Source organism: Amphiura filiformis, chromosome 17 (assembly GCF_039555335.1).
Source record: "Amphiura filiformis chromosome 17, Afil_fr2py, whole genome shotgun sequence".
Lineage (NCBI taxonomy): Eukaryota > Metazoa > Echinodermata > Ophiuroidea > Amphilepidida > Amphiuridae > Amphiura > Amphiura filiformis.
The window spans coordinates 15,587,448-15,608,143 of NC_092644.1; the positions used below are offsets into that span (position 1 = coordinate 15,587,448).

The 20,696-nt window shown below is 37.3% G+C and overlaps 1 protein-coding gene across 1 annotated transcript; it reads right to left on the reverse strand.

Moving 5' to 3' along the window:
- Window positions 1-105: 105 nt before the first annotated feature.
- Window positions 106-19,639, reverse strand: LOC140137364 (organic cation transporter protein-like). The gene is made up of 10 exons (XM_072159004.1): window positions 19,167-19,639; window positions 14,041-14,144; window positions 11,585-11,739; window positions 10,983-11,151; window positions 7,353-7,494; window positions 6,404-6,498; window positions 5,526-5,734; window positions 3,605-3,713; window positions 1,756-1,965; window positions 106-1,178 (listed from the first exon to the last, which is right to left on the reverse strand). Exons 1-10 carry the CDS (start codon window positions 19,581-19,583, stop codon window positions 1,049-1,051), a joined length of 1,740 nt encoding a protein of 579 aa, XP_072015105.1. The 5' UTR covers window positions 19,584-19,639; the 3' UTR covers window positions 106-1,048.
- Between the last annotated feature and the right edge of the window lie 1,057 nt (window positions 19,640-20,696).

Genomic DNA, 20,696 nt, shown 5'->3' on the forward strand with positions numbered 1-20,696 from the left:
CAGATATATATATATGAAGGTTTGGACATAACTTCGTATATAGGCATATTTCTAATAGAATTTTTACAAAATAATATATAATGCAATTAGCTCCAAAAAATAGAGTCATGCTAATATTATATACAAGTGCTGGTAATACATCATATAACTCATTCTTGTGATTCACAAAATATTGTCAAGCAGAAAGCTGCTCTATTGAGCCTTGGTATCATATGTTCTGTCTTCAATGTTGCTTCAAAGTGATATTTTAGGATAAAAAAAGGTAAAGATCTTACTACAGTCTATACTAGGCCATCAGCTACCTTTATTTCGCTGATCCTGGCTGCGCGGAAGTGTGGAATGTCTAGGGTGTGCGCTTCTAAGCAACAATGTCACTGTGTGGTTGTTAAATGGTTTGTGGGATGATGCGGTGCCGTAGTGGTGAGCTACAACGTTTAAAGTGTGCTGAGGAGTGTGGATCAACGGCTAGGTGTTGTGCATGGGTAGTAGTTTTTTTTTTTTTTTTTTTACGGTAATTCTTACTTAGATTGCTCAAATTCATTTCTGTGGATATTTATTATAATGCATGAATCTACACTAACTTTCAAAGAACACCTCGGACTGGTATACACTGGCGTTCTGGATGCGTCTAAAGTGTTGAAGATTAACTAGTCTAATGGTGATCACTTCATTTGATGCGTTCAACATATACCAGATTTAAAACATATTTTACTTGTTTCACTCGGTAACCCATAACTGCCATAAACCCGTATGCTTCTATCAGCCAATCACAAGCCTTGACATTGTGTTCGTTTTTCTACAATGCGCATGCGTCATGCCGCTCAGCAGCATGCGGCATAACATTATGATACCAGCATAACCAGATTGAAAGTCAAAAGTAATCCGGTATTTTGTTGTTGATTTGATCAATAGTCGAGCAAGTGAAGGGATGAGAAACGCGAGCATTTACGCATTACCATCGGGACAAAATGCGCGTCTCCAGGTACCCGGTTCCATACAGATTGATTTATTGACTTTAGAAGAAATGCAAAATATCAATTAATTTCGATTATTCCGGCATATATGCTTCATTAATACTTTCAGGTGCTTGCAGCTTGCCATGTGATCCGTTTGCTGGTGCTGGTATATTAACACTGGTATTTTTGTCATCATCTTGGTCGTCGGATAATATTGGTTTTCTGTAGATGTAATTAGAGTAATACGTCAATGAAACAGAAACAAATGATTGCATTTGTAATTATTTGGTTCGGCTCCAGTCGGCCCTATGCCCTATTGGAGTGAAGTTGTGTTGCTATTTTATATATATTTCTCTAAAACGATTTTGACTAATCATGATTTCTCGGTTTGACACATTGTGCTAAGTAGCCAAATCTAAATAAGGCCTTACGGCCATGTGAAGTAAATGCGGAATGGATCCTATGGTAGCTCTTCTTGTAAATATTATTATACCTTGAACTTGGTTTTTATTTAGCATAAAGGGTATAATGCGGTATTGCATTCCTAGTCTGAGTAGGTGCAACCATTGAGAGGCAAAGTTTTAGTAGATTGTTTTAAGTTTGAGATCTGCGAAAAGTCAGAAGTCGTTCACTTTTAGTGTTATTACCATTTTATAATTCCCCAGAAGGATATGCATTGTGCAAGTACATTTGGTGTAGTATCTGTAAATTCAAATTCAATTTGTACATCTGCCTAAAATCGACTGCCTCTTTTATGGTCAAATATGTAACCAACAGGTATATTTTAAGTCGTACTTACTTCCCGAATTGCTCCCCTTCCTCAATCGTCTCGGGCAAATTCTTTCCTTTGGTTTCTGGCAAAAGTAAAGACGCTAAGCCACCAGCTATTGACAAGACGCCAAACACAACAAATGGTAATGGCTTCCAGAATTCACTCATAATAAATATTAGCGGTGCCGAGACACTACCAAGACGACCTAAAGCTGAACACATACCTAATCCAACATTTCTAAAAAGGAATGATATACATGAGATTATCATTAATGTTTATTGGAATCTGATCAATGTAATACAATTTGATATGCTAGTATTTTTACACAACAATATTTTGGTTTGAATTAAAGGTCCGTTACCCGATCAACAGCCTCGTTTTTTCTTATTGTGCGTGAGTTTTTGGTATCATATGATAGATCATATTTTTCTTATTACCGTCCTGAAATGTAACGCTCTCAATCCATGTATTTTTCACGAAATTTTGAGAAAGCAATCCATTTGTGTTAATAAAATGGGAATTGTGGGTACATATCGTCGGCAGAGTGCTACACTATCGTAAGTGCAGTTTGGACAGTTTTACAGGAGGAGCATTTTTGTGTTTAGCGTAGCCGTTTGTTTCCAAGTAGCCATAAAATGACATGGGAATGTAAAGCAATTTGATTTTAATAATATAAACTATATAAATGGTGTTAAAGTTAACAAATCGATGAATTATTTGCTGATTTAGATGTCGTAAGTGCCACATACTATAGTGTTACACTCAAATTGAAATGAGTGTAGAGTGCAACACTATCGTATGTGCCACATACGATAGTGTTGCACTCAAATAGAAATAAGTGTAGAGTGCAACACTATCGTATGTGCCACATACGATAGTGTAGCATTCATTGCTGAATTAGGATATGCGTAATATCGGCTCAAATATCCAATATTTTGTCATTTTATGTTTCTTAACAAGTGTTAATTTATTTTGGCACATAATATTAACAATAGCAAGACACCTTTTGCCGTAATGTTATCTCTCAAGATTTATTACTGAATCTGAAACTAAAAACACCTGATTTATCATCTCTATTACCAGTCATGGGAGCTATGAGCTTAGCCAGCATGATGACAACGCATACAGCCGTCAGCGTCACAGCCAGTGATGTGTTAGAGACTGTTTTGCACTTACGATGGTGTAGCATTCCGTGATTTTGTTGTTTAGGCCGAATAAAGTAGCGTATGTGGCACATACGATGGTCTTGCAGCAAATGAAAAACAAAATTAGCGTGCAAGACTATCGTAAGTGGCACATACGATAGTCTTGCATGCATTAATTAAAATTGCATTGCACTTACGATATTTTATTTTATTAATTAAAAAATAATTATGTAATTTTGAAACTTAAAACCTGGTTTAAAATGTGCGTTTTTATATGGCCTTCCATAATTAGTCAAAATCTCATTTTGGCCAAAATTGTCACTTACGATAGTGTAGCACTCTGGCGACGATATGCGCACATGCCATCACGCATTACGTGCCATCACTCGATCGATAAACCGGAGATCTCCTTATTAAATATAAGACCTTATTGTAATTAAAACACTTCAGGCTTAGTCTTTCACATGGTATTTTTGTACACAATTGAGTACTACAACCATGCAAAAATTGAGGGCGTCGTTGTGGATCAAAACACATATTATGACTCTAAGTGCTACGTTCAAAAATCTCAAGCTTGATGACGACATCGGCATCTTTGCTGATAAATGCCGGAGATACACTTATTTGAACTCCATGGGTGACATACCAATATTTCTGGTTTTCCATAGCATTCGCACGGTGCAACTTTAAGTCCATTTGGCCTGATTACAATCATGATACGAATAGCCTACCTTACTACGGTAGGGAACTGCTCTGTTGTAAAAATGAACACAATGGCAAACGTGATTGTGATGGCAAACTTCCCTATCATCGCAACGACGGACTTCCACACACCAGCCTCTGTAATAAAAATATAAACTCTTCAACAAAAGTTTGGAAGTTTTTTTCAAGCATCTTTATCTTAAATTATTTGTGACATGTTCATATCGTTTTGTACATCAATGAATAGCTATTTCATTCCTTTTTACAATGACACCACATTTGAAACAAGCAACTTTTACACGCTTGAATACACGTCTTGCGAATGCATTGGGGTCTCAAACAGAATGTGCCAAATGTGTCCATTATTCTAAGCAGCAAGCTGCAGTCCAATATGTTCACAATCTGGGACCTAATGCAATCATCCAAGATGGCAACGCTCGCCCCCACAGAGTCAGAGTAGTCAGCGACTGTTACAGAATATGGGAGTTTTTGATTTGATTTGATTTGATTTGTTCGGGTTTTGAAAGCACTGGATAACCCAAGAAAGCCTCTTATGAAGCTTATTTCCATTGGGGTCCATTTGAACACCGGGATGGGTTTGGAACAATCAGGGGTTAACACCCTAATCTTTTTTGAAACTAGCTACGAGATACATGTACAGGTATGGCTCTCTGTACACGGGACAGGCGGCTAAACGTCCCCTCCGAAGGACGGAGTACTTTCATGATTCATTTACACCAATGAGTATAGAGGTGGAATTACATACCATCAGCCCAAGCCACAACCTGATTGAACACTTGTGGGGCCAGCTTGGTCCTGCTGTACGTGCTAGAGTATCCAATGCAAACACATTGGATGCGATAAATCCTAGATGAAGAATGGAATGCCATCTCACAGCAACGTGTGACCAGGCTGGTGAGCAGCATGAGGAGGTGGTGCCTGTCTGTTGTGGGTGTGTATGGTTTTCCAACGCTATTGAGGTTAGTGACTAATGCTGTTCGTGCACAAAACATTGGTCAATTTAACACATTATGTCTGATACCCACTACACTCAGTCGTAAAAAGGTTCCGGCGTCACAAGTAAAATAGTTATTGCTCACATGATTGATTGTCAGTGGTCTTCCATTCCTTTTGTTTTTATCTTTCGAAGTGAGAATAAAAGCGCAAGCTGGTAGTTTTAAGTTCTATGTTTGCCGCGCTCCTGTACAAACCAGTGTCTTCGTTGTGAATGCGCATTGTGCAACCATTCACAAATTAATGACATACATAATATGCACGATATGAAAAGGTTTGACTACAAAAAACGATTCTCTTATAAATGCATCTACGCACAGTTTCCACCTCACTACACCTGAGTACACAGATACTTCCAACCACAGCGAGCCTAGCATCTGCGCAGTCTGTGTTATACTACACTACAATAAGAGCTGTCTAAAATCTGGTGTAAAATAGGTATCTATGATTAGTTTTTCTCAAAACCTCAAGTGTTCCTTTCAGCCAATCAGATTTTTTTAAATATTTAAGTCAACAAATAACGTAATTTAATGTTTATAGCAAGACGAATGTGGTAAATCTGATAAAAAAACGACCTATCCAAGCACAATTTTTGACCAAAATGTATATTTTAAAAGTCGAAACCTCAAGTGTTCCTAGCAATATAATATTTTTCAAATTGTATGTCATTAAATAAAAGAGCATACTTTTATTGTCCATAATTATACTAGCTTCATTTCAATGAGCAATGGTTAATTGTCTTAAATTGCAAATATTGTGCAAAAAGTTACTATTTTCGTCTGTTTTGTCATACGGCTGTAAATTCAATGAGCTATGACTTTGCTTAAGAGCGCTTACACATTGATATCTATCTCCTTGAACAGGTGGGTGTGAAACAAACCCAAGGGCAATCAAAGAACATCAACTAATTATAAAATTTCAACAAGGCTAACTTACTAATCAAAAGTGTAATAAGGCAAGCTGTGCCGCCAAGAACTAAGGATCCGCACAAGTTGAGTTTTCTGCCAAACCAATCTAAGGCAAACATAACGTAGAGATATGCGGGAACTTCTACCGCACCGGATACGAAAAACGAAACGTAAAAATCAACTCCTAGGTCACCGGCACTTAGCGACAGCCCGTAGTATACTAAGGTTGTTATGAACCTGTTGAATTAATAAAGTTAACGGACTTTGTATGATTACGCTTTAAAGCGACGAAGAAAAGAATGCCTTAATTATACTCTAATGTTGAACAAGATCTAGTCCCTGGGTATCTAATCAATTTGAGATTAAAATAAATATAGATTATCTGCTTGTTTCAGCCGACTTCTAGCCACTAAAAGAGAACCCGAAATGCTTAGTTTAAGTTTTCGGTTTGTTGGAGACAATAACAGCTTCTGCCGTGTGTCGAGAGCTCAGCTACGACAATGGGAAATTCAGTGGTAACTTGACACGTGACTTCAAATTTTGAAAGACTCGGTGCAGTGTAGACAACTTAATCTACAAACAAAAATCAGGGACCCTCTTGCTTGATTAAATTGTTTTTTGAAAATATCATTAGACCTTATTGTGCCAGTTCCACGAGGTGCGCGAAGGGAGTACGGCCGCGCCTTTGAGCATGCAACTGGATTTGTGTCTAATATCACAGAGGGACTATAACTCTTTACAAGTGCTATACAAATAGGCGTTCTCCCACGACTAACGATGTGGGAGACTAACGATGTGGGAGGCCTTTTACCTGAAACTAGTAAATTACTATGGTTACATCAATGCAGTGAGGGATTTCATGCCGAATATAAACGAACAAGTATCTAAACATGTTCAAAAACTTACCAGATAAATAATAAAGTGAGAGTTTTGAGTCTAAGATACGGGTAACGAAATAAATCAAAAACGCTCGGTTGTTTGTCCGATTTTGTTTGCGGCTTCTGCAAGAATAAAGGTTATCGCACTTTAACCCTAACAGGACGGTATACTACAAAATACTACTTGATATATGCGCTGTTCGTGCATGCATCCCACGTCGTGTGATGACGCAATCGCCCTAAGTGATATATAGGCACGGTTTCGCTGGCCAGCGAAGCCCAAGACCCGTGGCAAAGTGTCGCCGACCCAGTGCCTGTCGCCGACCCAGTGCCTGGCATGCGAGGCATGCGAGGGGTCTCGGGTTCGAATCCCACCAAGAGCAAACAACTGCTTTCCTTCTTTTCTCTCTTTATTCCTTCCTTCTTTCCCTTCCCGTCGCCTAAAAGCCCTTTGGCGGTTAGGGTTAGGGTGCAATTCCACTGTCGCATCCAATGGGGCAGCTTCCTTCTTGGTTAGTCTTAACCCTTGCCCACTACCTTGAGCCAACGGGACAGCTTCTTTGGGTAGTAGTCTTATGCTGCCATCTTTAGTTAAGATTTGTCCTGACTACGCCACTGAACAAGTCTGTATTACAAAGTAGTCGTTGCGGGAAATCTGCTCTAACATCCTTAATTGAAGCTTCATCACCCCCCCTCATCCCCAGCGCTTGTTTTGCTTTATTTGGTTTTAACCTTAATTATTATTACTAGTACACATATATTTATAAGGTGCTTTAACATTTACCTTAAACAAATTAATGGCACTGAACATAAATGTATATTCCCTTTTTATACATGTGTGCAATAATAATCTAGTATCGAATGATGATGCTATTAAATGACAGGATTGAATAATGAATTACAGGACAAAATTCAACATTAAGGCAGTATTATGAGTATAGTGCCTAGTCTCTGAGTAATGTCCCTAAAAAACTTACTTCTTGCTCATGCAGTTCTAAATTGTTGAAGAATTCGTCTGACAGATCTTTCTTATTGACTTTGGCAATCCTGCGAATGACTTTTTGTGCTTCAGTCAGATGACCTTTTGAGATCAACCAGCGTGGCGATTCCGACAGCAAGCTAGGTGGTTTGATAACGAGTGATATTTAAAGACATACTATTGCACATAGCATAACACATGTACACCTAAGTAACAACCAGTCAGAAAATCAGTGTAGACATGGTAGAATGAAGTCAAGTATAGAAAGCATAAATAGTATTGTATTATACCTACATTGCGGCCCTAATTTGGTAAAATAACAGACGTTTTACCTAGTTACCACAGAATGTATATACTTGTATAAACATTCCTGTAAATTTGAAATCATGACAAATTTACCGTCTGATGATCGGTTTGCCCAATGATCGTAAGTGAGGGTATTCCGTGAAACTTTAAGTAACGGTTGCCTTGCCAGAGGTCTATACTTTGAATTTGTTTATATAAAAGTATACATATTTAGAATGGAAAATACTTGATCAATTCATCTGTGAGGTCAAATTTGGCCCAAAATCAACGTTTTTTGGCCCACTTCTTTTTCGTAAAACGTAACAAAAAATTCTTGAGCTAAAATTTGTTTTTATTAATTTTCAAAAACTAGATACAAATATCTAGGAGCCGTTTTTCATTTTTTTTTAAATTTATTTTGACCAACTTCATTAAAAAAATTTGAAATTTGGGTGAAAATCTGGCTTTTTTATGATTTTTTTGAAAATTCACAATTTTTTTACCATTTTTGGTGCACATTTCTCAAAGTTGGTCGAAATTAAAAAAACAATTAAGTAAAAACTATAGGGAGTGTAGATTCTAAGTAGAGTCACCCATTCAGGTAAACACGTTAATTGGAATTCACCTCCCTGTGTTGAAGATTGATGACATTTCTTCCATTTGTTGAGTTGAAATGCTGGTATACGCAAAAATTACAAGACTGGTGTTTTACTACCATGAGTGTTTAGGGCGTGTATCACTATACAGGGTGTCCCAGAAAAAAAATTACCGGGCGAATAAATTTGGACGTAAGTCGAGAATTAGACATCAGAATCCAAAAATCTAAACATCAGCGTGTAGCCCATTTTATTCTGTATATACGTCAATTTTACTGGAATCGGTTGACTGATTGCGAAGAAATGAACGATTACATAACGTATGCATCAATTCACTTCATTCCAAGTTTGAAAGAAAGATAATTCAACACAATGCGCACTGGTTAACTGTCAATGAGCTTCATATTTTGTTCTGTGAAATCATTTTCTTTCTCTTTAAACAATCTGTTTCTTGCAGAACATTTAATTAGGTTTTGTTCAAATTTGAAACCCTGAACAATATTGAAAATGAAAGCTTGCATGTAAGATGGTGCTCGGTCCAATCAATTAATTAAATTAAATATCTTTTATCGTTAATGTTGATATGAATGTTACATAAAGAATTATTGCATAAAGAATTCCAGCTGGCTTAAAAAATTCTCACATGTTAATGTTTTTGGAATATTCCCAAGAAATTGTAATGCAAGTTTAAATCTTTTAAAACTTCAACATTAAAGGTCCGTAACCCGATCGACAGCATCATCCCCCGATTTTTTCATTGTTGATGAGGTTTTGGTATCACATAATAGATACTATTTTTCTCATTACTATCCTGAAATTTGACGCTCCAAGTCGATGTATTTCCGGAGAAATCATGAATCACAGCGGTTTTTACAGGTATACCAGTTTGTAAACAATGGTAAATACTTTGGATTTCTGGGAGGGAATTATGAACGAAATATCAGTCACCGCAACAGCTACTTTGGTTTCGCGTCATACACATTCTGTGAAAAAGCGAACCACACTAACTGCTGAGGAGACGGTGCGCCGTATATAGTTATGAAAACAGCAGCATTAAGCGTGGTGTGCTAAATAGCTCAATTGACTAGCGCGTTTGTTTTTTACCCGAGAGGTACCCGGTTCAAAACCCGGTCTCTGAAGGGTTTTTTTCCTCTCCATTTTACCCAAACTTTTTTATATTCATTTGAAATGTACATATTGCAAGGGGAAATATATTTTGTTTCCTTTTTTCTGAAACGGTACGAAAAAAAAACATTTTCCGTTCAATACGGGCCGGGCATTGTACAGCATGTCAGCATTCGTCATTGCCTGCCCAGAATGCAATTCACGTATACCAAGGTATTGGATTGCAAATTTGGCTATTTATTCACATTTACGCTGAAAATGCTCTCGTTTTTTCACAAAGCAGCATAAAGGAGGCGATATTTGATATTATTATGTAATTTTAAAGACAATCCATATCCAAAACCAATAGGGTTACCCCCTTTAATTCGCATGGTATAAAAAATCACACATAAAGCTGGATGTAAGCACTTAATCATTGTCATTCTCGGCTCAAATGTTCTTTGGAAAGTTAAAACATGACATAATTATTTGCACAACCTAAAGAATTTAAGTTGGAAAGTTTGCAATTGAATATATGAATACAAAACCCACCCAAGTCGCAAGTCCATACGTTGGCTAAATTGAGTTAAGCATGGGAAATTGTTGCTATACATAGGCCTGCCATATGTATGAAAGAACAACTCAAATTCATCCTCTGTGTCTATTGAGCATGTGAAAAATAGCATGTATGAAAGAACCACCCAATTCCATGATTTGAGTCTTGTAACACATTCATTGAAATCCAGTATGTATAAAAGTCCACTTGTAACACATTCATTGCTAGAGAGTGACTTTTGAAAAAAAAAAAAAAAGGATTTAATAAAGGAAAGTGTGTGGTTTATATTACATGGCAGAATGCTTATCACCATTATACATACCTGCGTGCTTTATTTTGTATTATCTTACTAGTGGTAATCTCATTCTAACATTGTTGTCTTTGTATATGATTCAAAAAACCACCCAAGTCCAAAATTTAAAATGAACCCCACGAAGTCCCTGAAATGCTAATCGTCATACCTAATACAGGTTAATCCACTCATTTGCACGTAAAACTTACCATATTGACCAGGTACCTCTAACTGAAGGAATTAAAATGATTCACAGGTTTTTCTCTCAAAATCACTTCCCATGGACTTGGGTGGGTTTTGTATTCATGTATTCAATTGCAGAAATCAGTTTTCTCGGACAAACTGTTATTCATCTTCAGTGTAAGCATAAATGACATAACACCATCGGATTATAAGATAGATGCGGACTAAATTTATTGAGATATACAAAATGTAGGAAACCACGAGGGAGTATGAAAAAAGACCCTGCTGATCAAACTTGGAATGAACTGCATTGATGCACGCATTATGTAATCGTTAATTTCTTCGCAACCCTTCGACCGAATCAAATAAATTTTTCGTATGTGGTGTACAATAAAATAGGCTAGGCGCTACATTTTAATTTGTTTGATTCTCGACTTACGTTCAATTTTATTCACTCGGTAATTTTTTCTGGGACACCCTGTATGGCAACATCTCACCACCTTAAATAGAAATGTTTGTATTAATACGTTTCTTGCTTCAGAACCTTCAGATTATTTACCTAGTCTAAGACTTTAACTTCGTAACAAAAGCAAAGAAGATGCACATACTTACGGTATAAATAGACACAGGAGGACAGGAAAAACCGACACAACAAAGCTTAGTATTCGCCATTGTCGTATGAAATAGCCTAGACCAGCAGCAAGCATATAGCCTCCACACCAAAAGAAGTTGAGGATATTCCCGACAAATGTTCTCCAAGCTGGACTAACAATCTCTGAAACTGAAACCAGCAACTCTCGTAGGTTTTTGAAAACTTTTAAAAAGTTATCTTTGAAAAACACACTTTAAATTAATAGAACAAATGACAAACTTGACGTACTTGAAATTAAACCTAAAAGTTTGACGACGACGGCAATGATGGTGATGATGATGATGATGATGATGATGATGATGATGATGATGATGATGATGGTGATGATGATGATGATGATGATGATGATGATGATACAGGTAGGTAAATAACAAGTAAAAATCCTAAAAGTTTGACGACGACGACAATGATGGTGATGATGATGATGATGATGATGATGATGATGATGATGATGATGATGATATTGATGATGATGATGATGATGATGACGATGATGATGATGATGATGGAATTCAGCCATTATAATATCGATTTGCATTTTTATATAATTATGTAAACTTACTTAGTGTAAACCCAACAACATTTGCGCTAAAGAAGGTGACCCCCGTTAGTGCACGGACAATGATGAACATGACATAACTATTCGATAACCCTGTTATGCAGATGATAAAGGCTCCAGTTGTAATGAGAAAGAGAAATACCTTGTATCTTCCAAATCTGCAAACAATCATGAGAATACAAAAAAACTTATTACTATTGATAACAATTATGTATACTGATTGTATTCACGTAAAAATGTGACGTAAGTAAGAGTTTGAAAGAACAATCAGTGATGCAATGAGAAAATGGGTGAACCCAGTATCTCTCTATTGTGGGAAGTGCAGTGGCGTAGATGGAGGAGGCAAGGACGGATATGTGCCCTGCAGAGATGTATCGTTCGAGTCCGGACTCGGACTCGAGTCCGGACTCGAGTCCACTTTTTGTTGGACTCGGACTTGGCTCGACTCGGACACAAAAGACTCGGCTCGGCTCGGACTCGGACACAAAAGGACTCGGACTCGAAGCCGAGTCCGGTCCGAGTCCAGTCCAATATTAAATCCATGTAAAATGTGAATTGATTATCTAAAAATGTCAAAATAGATCTCAAATAAAATGTTGACTTCACTTATTTGGCCATTGGGGGGGGGGGGGGGGGCTGTCAAATCTGTGATCTGTCATGTATCCTAAATACCCACCAAATTATTTAGATTTATAGCAGAATCATATTTTCATCATTAATGAAATGATTGATAATTAATTAAATGCATAAGTTTATTAAATATTTGGACTATATGAAATATCTAAGACTCTTTTTCATGGAACTTTCTAATCCATTAAACTCTTGAAAGAGATATAAACATGTAGACTGCAACATACATCTCAGCTCCCACTCAGTAACTGGTCTGTAATTTGTGTGTGGTCACTACTCACTGCACATTTGTTATGTCTGGGACATTTGTTTTTTTTAATATCAAACAACCAAATTTTTCTGAAAAGGTGAATTTCTGTTATTATTATTATTATTATTATTATTATTATTATTATTATTATTATTATTATTATTATTATTATTATTATTATTATTATTATGATAACGATAACGATGATGATGTTATTTTTCTATAATTGCCCTTCATTTACATGTATGCTGCACCACAGATCCTGGATCTGTGCTGCACGCAAACTGTGAGTTTACATGTAGTGTGTCACACACACACAAATACCCTCACATGAATGCTGCCAGCCTGTCCCTGTCTGATACATGGTAGTTTTTACCTTCAGGAGTATTGAAGTGAAGTGTGTACATACTGTTGGTTGGTTGAATCTTTGAAATGTCAACTGTGTGGGGTGGGGTGGGGTGGGTGGGGTTTAGTAGGGTGGGTGTGTATATGGGGAGCGGTGTGTCATGTGTGTGGTGTGGTGGCCTTTGACCAACTGCCTTCTTTTTCTACAATTTTATCATCAAAATGCTGTAAAATTATGCAGAAACTTATTGTCTTTTTTCAGCAAATTTGTATTGTAAATTTTAAAATTAGAAACAAAATATAAAAATTTTTTCCATTTTTTGGAAATGTTCCACCTGATGACCCAGATTTTCAAAATGTTACACCAAATGACCCCCTTCTTTCAAAATTTTATGCCTAGTTACCCCTATTTTCATTTTGTTATACCCAATGACCCATATTTATACAAATGGCTCCTACTAAGCAATGCCAGTAGGGTGATACCTACCACATTAAAGTTGAATAACCCCCCCCCACCTCCGGGCATGGACTCTGACCGAGTCCGGATTCGAGCCGGACTCGAGTCCGGACTCGGGTCTTATTTTTGTTGGACTCGGACTAGGCTCGGACTCGGCACCCCTGGACTTGGACTCGAGTCCGGACTCGGACACAAAAGGACTCGGACTTGGCTCGGACTCGGATACAACTGGACTCGGCTCGGCTCGGACTCGGACGAGCTGGACTCGGGTACAAGTCTGGTGCCCTGTGCGCCGTCTTAGGGGGCAATGCATCGATCAATTCATAGTTATTCAGCGCCACCTATATCGATTCTGGGGCCCCGCCAAGCGGTGAAATTCAATTCAAGATAAATTTTCATTTCAAATTCAAATACTGTGTTTTAAAGATTTAAATTCAACATGGTCACAATTTGACAAATTTCCTACCGCTCCGCGCTCATTATCCCTAGCTACGCCAATGTTGAAATTGGTAATTGGCATTGATCAAGTAGGTGGAAAAGTTTACTTAAACAGGCTATCAGTATTTTTAGCATCGGGTAAGATATTAGCTGATATTACAACCCTTACTCTCTTTGACGATGTGTTAAAATTACATTGGGGAATATAAATAACAGCACTGTTGAGATAGACAAAGTGATGATGCAAAAACAAAACCAAACACTGTGCTCGACGACGAAGACCTTATAAAGAGAATAAGGGTAGAGAACCTTAGCAGAAATAAAAGTGTTTAAACTTACTTGTCTGAAAATGCACCAACAAATGTGGATGAAAAGAGGACTCCAACAAAAAACATCGACTGTGCTAAATCAGGTAGGGATTTCTTAGCACACACTAGATCAAACTGAAAAAAAAACACCACGCCAATAATAAATAGTATCCATTTTGATAAAACAAGCAATAACTATAACAATAACAACAACAACAACAACAACAACAACAACAACAACAACAGCAACAGTAACAGCAACAACAACAACAACATGTTGAGCAATCAAAAAAGAATCAAACTACATGATATTATGTACTTATATCTGGTTTAGGGCACCTGACAAACACACATGGTCTAGGTACACGATATACTGATGGTGCATCGACGGTAAAAGGTTTACACCGTGCTTGGGTATAAAAGTATGCTGCATTCTGAAATATCGTAGGCACACGGATTACTTATGGTAAAGGCCGGGGGTAAAGGTTAGGGAGATTAACCTTGCTTTGTTGCCCTGCGGGCTGTTTGTTAAGTGGACCCTTGCAACTACCGTAGAACTTTTAAGTTATACGGTAGTTGCAACTATCAGACTATGGGAGCTTGCTGGCTCTGCGGCCTTGAAGTTGGTGGCCTTCAGCCTTAATTTAATATATACATACATTAAATGAGTATTTTATTTCGTGTTTTCACTTTATATTTTCTCCCTTAATCCCCCTCATTCTTCAAGCCATGCTCTCTTTTTCAGGCTAATTTACAGTTTAACCTTGATCATTATCAATAAAGCAGTTGGAAATAACTAAGCTGAATAGGATTTTAAAGTCGTTTTCGACATCATTCGCAAAAGGTTATAAACCATGTTATATAAAGGGTATATAGAAGGTATGTAACATTTTCATAACATTAAAACAAATTTTTCGATAACCCGCTGCAAATATTTTAACATAGTGTTATTCAAGTGTTGACAAAATATTTGGTAACAAATGTTTGCAAAAATAGTTTACAATAATATTTTGAAAGCATTTAATATAGTGTTGTCTGTTTTCATAGAAAACGTTTTAAAACGTTTTCAGGACCTTTATATAACCCGATATTTTAATGTTATTAACACGTTTTTAGCAAAACAGAAAAAAACGTTTTTAAACGTTTTTGTGTGTGCTTGGTTGTTACATCATACTAAGTATGCTGTGGTTGACAATGGACAGATATCAGAGTTGTTAAAATAATGAAGTTGGGTAGACAAGTTCTACTGTCACTAGCCGTATTCAACCCTTTCCTGCAAAACTTGTTTCAGGTGTCAAGATAGGTGATCCACTAAAACAAACACGAGAGACATTTTTCTCACCACGGGAGACAATTAATTAGGGGTTGATCAGATTCTGTACAACTAAGAGATTATTTATTTGATTTTATTTATAAAGAATATCCCCTATGGAATTCTACTCTTATTTAAGAAATAAGGGTAATGCATTATCCTTTACACGCAAATAATGTGTCCTTGGCAGTAAAAACGTTTTTACTGCCAAGGACACATTATTTGCGTGTAAAGGATAATGCTGTACCCTTTCATTCTATTCTATTACCAGAAAATAATGCGATTTAAAGAGAAAATATATTTTTTTGCACAAAGTTGTTTGCTTCAAGGTGGAGCGCGTACGCTTAAGTGACAGCGCGTATCGCGGTAATTTTGCACGCGTAACCAAGCGTAATGCTGTGCGTAGAATGTGTTATGTGACGTGTTTTAACAAATCACAGTGCGCATTTTTGAATAATGGGTCGTAAGAGTAATAGAATCCAAAGTAAAATGCCAAATCTGAGAGTACTAAATTAAGTCCTGAAAAGTGATTTTGAATATGTAATGATATGAATGAGCTATAATGTGACGTAGCTACGAAAAGGCGCTGTCATTGGATGTATGTGGTTCATTTTCCTATGAGTTATTGTTGTTGTTGTTTTAAATGTTTGTTTTTTGTCTTTTATATGAATGCACCGCCAATTAAGGCGTGTGCCACTGATATAGGCCTAAAAACGTCCGTTCAAATAAATAAATAAAATAAAATATGCCCATATTGTTGTTGTTGGGCAGACGTCACGCTCTGCGAACGGTATAAAAAGGTGACTAATAGAAATATATGACGGATCTTGGCAGCAGACAGATTGCGCTGTCCTCTGACCCTGACTGTTTGTCACGTTGACCTAGATAAACACGTACAAGCAGGGGATGCGACTGTGCCACAGGTTTTGTCTTCGGAATCGGTATAGGCAATTTGTACAGAGTGCCGCTAGCCTGGCCAAATGTGACGCAGACATGAACATCATCTCGCACTAATTCAAACGCACGTTGATTTCTAATGGAATTTTATCATTGACTTAAGATGAACTGATTCAAATAAGACCATTCCCTAAGGGAACGTTCATAAATACTTTGGAGGGGGTCTAGAAAATGTTGATTTCAGTATGTCAAAACTGTTGACCCCCCCTGTCTGTATGTTAAACTTTTAGACCCCCCCCTCTTTTTGGACTCAAAACTGTTTACCCCCCTCTTTTTATACACCCAAACTTTTGCCCCCCCCCCCCCCAACACACACACACGCAGTTTCAACTTTGTTACAAATTCAAAAAATCTGCAAGACACGTACCAATTATCAGTGTCAATATTACAACCATTATGTCTATAACAGGCCTAATTTGTCCATAAGTTCATGACATCATAGAATAGTTTGCTTTCAAACCAGGTCTCACAAGTTATTGCACTGATGTATCAGGGGCTAGCCAGCTTTCTTGGTCAGGTGGAAAATAAAATGATGGGGGCACAGAAAAAAACAACAATTACAGTTGCTTAACATACACACATTATACCGGTTTTGATTTTTATACATATCTTCGAGCTTCCAAAATGGCTTTATTGGATTGTGTATTTTATATTATTTTCGCCCATGATCGGGATGAAAAGGGCTTTATTGTGACAATACAAAATATTTTGTTTTTACAATATTTTGGCCAAATTTTACAAACAAAACTGTTTTGATCCCTTTTATGGGTGTCAAAACTGGTTTGACCCCCCATTTGTAAAATCAAATACTTTTTTGACCCTCCCTTTTTTTGGAAGGTCAAAACTTTTTGACCACCCTGGATTCCCCCCAAGTATTTAAGAACGTTCCCTAAACTATCTGAAGCAATATTTGCGGAAAGTAATCACTGAATATTTCCGAGGCTGTGCAATAACTATGAGCCCTGGTGTGGGGGTCACATGGAGGAGGGGGGCAAAGAAAATATTGACGAGCCTAAAGGGGTGGAGGGGGGGGGGCAAGTAATTTTTGGCAGGCAGGGGGTGGGCAAGCTATTTTTGGTACACATTCATGGGGCGCTTTTTAAAATACAGGGTGTCCCAAAAAACAGGCTCCTCATTGCGCTCTCTTTTTCTCCTATTTCTGAAAAGTTGATCAAACATATTTTGGTATGTAAAGAAACCTTGAGTCGTTAGCTTTAATAAACCTAAACAATTATATCAATCGGTTCACAACTTTTGAAGATATGATCTTTAAAAGAAATGAACCCGTTTTTCACTCTGTCCACGAAGAAGGTTTGGCTACTTCAAAGATTGAAAAGGAGTACACATACCATGCATGAATATCAAAAATTCCTCAATGATAACTTTATTTATGGAATGAGCTTTACCGGTGGGTTTATGGGCAATGGTTTTGTTAATAGTGTCAATAATTTGTGGGTAAAATGGATGCCGAATGGGACTTCTTTTGCTTTGCTTGCAATATGCTTTTTTGTTTTATTATGTGTCTTCCTTTGTTGTTTCTTGCTTTCTTTTTTTATTTACAACGTAAGTCATTTCTCTTTTTAGGATAAAAGGTAGCCCTAAAAGGTTGTTTGGGCTGTCTTTGGTTCTTCTGAAGTGAGTTTACTGTACTGCTCTGCCCTATTCCTGGTTGCCTCATTGGCGAATACAGGTTTCAGCCCTGGTCCTCATTGCATCAATTGCGTTGCGTACCATTATTGTGCGCCGAATGCATTCAGTAATACGTTTGCGAAGATCTTGGATTTTGCCACAAAGGAAAAAAATAAAGTGGTGTAAAGTCTGGTGATCGTGCAGGCCACACCACAGCATGAGCTATCACAACCACTCTGTTTGCTATCCGTGGACAGAGTGAAAAACATGTACTTTTATTCAAAAGGGCATATCTTCAAAAGTTGTGAGCCGATTGAAATAATTGCTAATAAGCTATCGATTAAAGGTTTCTTTACATACCAAAATATATTTAAAGAACTTTTCAAAAATAGGAGAAAAAGAGGGCGCAATGAGGGGCCTCTTTTTTGGGGGACACCCTTTAATAAAGCGTTCTAAGAGAAATAGTACGGAAACGCTTATTATGCAGATTTTTCCGTTCGCTGCGCTCACAACATATATCTAGGCCAATAAAATTAAGGAAAATCAGGGCTTAACACTAATTGCAACAGAAACCATTTAATCACCATTCATTTCAGAAAATTGTATAATTATTAATTAGTGGTGTGGGTGATCGATTGTTTAAATTTGATTGGCCTACTAGACAGTGGGGCGCTACGTGAGGGGGGGGGGGGCAAGGGGGTGCCCCCCATACATTTTTCTTGCTCATCAGTTCCCCCCCCCATTTAGGCCAATTAAGTACATTTCCGATTTTTGCGCTAAATTTTGCCCCCCCGAAAATAATTCCTGGTGCCGCCGCTGCTACTAGACCATTTAAGGTTTGCAAATTGGGTTCCCCAAAAATTGGAATGTGCAGGGGGTGGGGGAGCGATTTTTGCCAGGCTGGAGGCGTGGGGGGGCGAGTTTTGGCAGGCCGTTTAAAAATGGGCTCATAATTATTCCACAGCCAGTGAAAGATGCTCAAATTCACTAAGAGACGTTTTTCGGTGACATATTTTGACCGTTTCATGTTGAAAATTCTATCTAATCTCTTTTGGATTATAGATTTTTCACAGATTTTTCAACCGATCATGGATTTATGTCCTCTAGTGATTGGAGAGTTGCTTAACTTGCCTCGTATAGGCGAGAAGCGCGCAGAAATTTAAATTCAATCTCCGTAAAGTCCAAAAGGTGTTTGCCCTTACTTACTTACTTGCCCTAGGTATTTTAGTAAATGTGCATCAAAACTAATCTGCACTTACATCTGTGACAATAGACGTTTTGAACTGACTAGTATCATAAATCCATCCGGCATCACACTGCAATGTATCATTAGTGACGTTAGAAGTCTCCCAACCAGGAAACCAATCCGATGGTTCGATTCCCGTCAGATTATACCGCTTACAATTTTTATATTCATAAGAACTGTCAGACCCAGCTGGTGGTATGGCAACAGATTTCTTCGCTTGAATACATTGGTCTTCATCCAAAGACCACTTAGTACAATTTACAATGTCTAGTTCTGGTGTTTGGCACCAGTGATCCATTTTTCCGGCCAGGAAAACATGCATTATCGTGATCATTCCAGAGCAAAATGTCCGCAAGCATATTGCTAGGTAAAGGCGTTGCTGGTAGCGACCAAATACACCTATTTTCTCGAGAATATCTTCGAATATCATTGTGGATATGAGTTGTGTATAACCGTATATAACACTACTGATTTCAGTGATGCTGTTTGTTGTATACTTCTGTTTGTATAGACTTGTAGCTATTTTATTGGCATATCATGAAAAGTTCACTTCAAGTTCGAAGTTCGTCCTCCTGAATGTTTACATAATATGCTAAATATCCCGATAGTAGTGAATTCAAAGTAGAAGCCAGTGGGTCACTCCCCCTGGGGTCACTCCTTTTGTGTGAATAGATTATTATGCATTAAACATAATATAACGTGACACAACTAACTGATAGTGCCAGATAAACGAATAAAGTATATAATTTGGCAACCATGAGAAATAAGAACATGACTCCCGGGAAATGACGGAAAGCAAAAACTACCTGTACTGCGCCAATAAAGTATCCTTACACTTGGAAAAATTAATCACAATTTCCAAACTGAACAATTTTGGGGTAAATTTGTTTTTTTAATATATATAAAATAAAATCGTCGGCTGTATTCCATAGTGGCGTATAATGATTTTTGGTCATTTTTTTGAAAATTGGCACATATGTTTTTAATGATGTTTTCTTTCATTTTTCAAAGTCTCATTAGTCAAAACTAGCTAATTAATTAATTAAATGTGGCGTATAGTTACAAAGTGAATTTTTTTGTTTTCCATAGTGGCGTATCGACCATACGCCACTTTTTATACACATTTTATAATTATGAAATATCGGCAAAAATGAAAAACATTGTATGTCATAGTGGCGTACACGTCTTAGTGACGTATCAGACCTATTATACGCCACTATGGAATACAAACGAAGAAAAGTAACGCCATAGGGATTACACGGCGACCGAGGTGGCGTAAGGTTAACGTTAGGTTAAGGTATTGCGTTTTGCTTATTTTCCATAGTGACGTATAGCTTTGTGCTTTTTGGTTTAAGTTTGCCAGCAATAGTATGTATTTATTTCTTTTGAAAAATATATAACAATAAAATCTATTTAGTTTACTACAGAAATTTCACATCATTTACAAAATATAATGAATGTCTGATTTACACAACTCGATTTTAAATTGGCATTTCTTCAAACCCGATTTTCTGGAAAAGTTGTTTATTCGCGGCGCCCCACT

Excerpts from the sequence above, each read along its gene's own strand:
- LOC140137364 (XM_072159004.1), bottom strand. The coding sequence starts at position 19,583 with ATGATATTCGAAGATATTCTCGAGAAAATAGGTGTATTTGGTCGCTAC. Across the intron at positions 6,499-7,352 it reads TAGAACTGCATGAGCAAGAA|AAGCCGCAAACAAAATCGGA; the intron begins GTAAGTTTTTTA and ends TTATTCTTGCAG. Across the intron at positions 1,179-1,755 it reads GAAGGGGAGCAATTCGGGAA|AAAACCAATATTATCCGACG; the intron begins GTAAGTACGACT and ends TTACATCTACAG.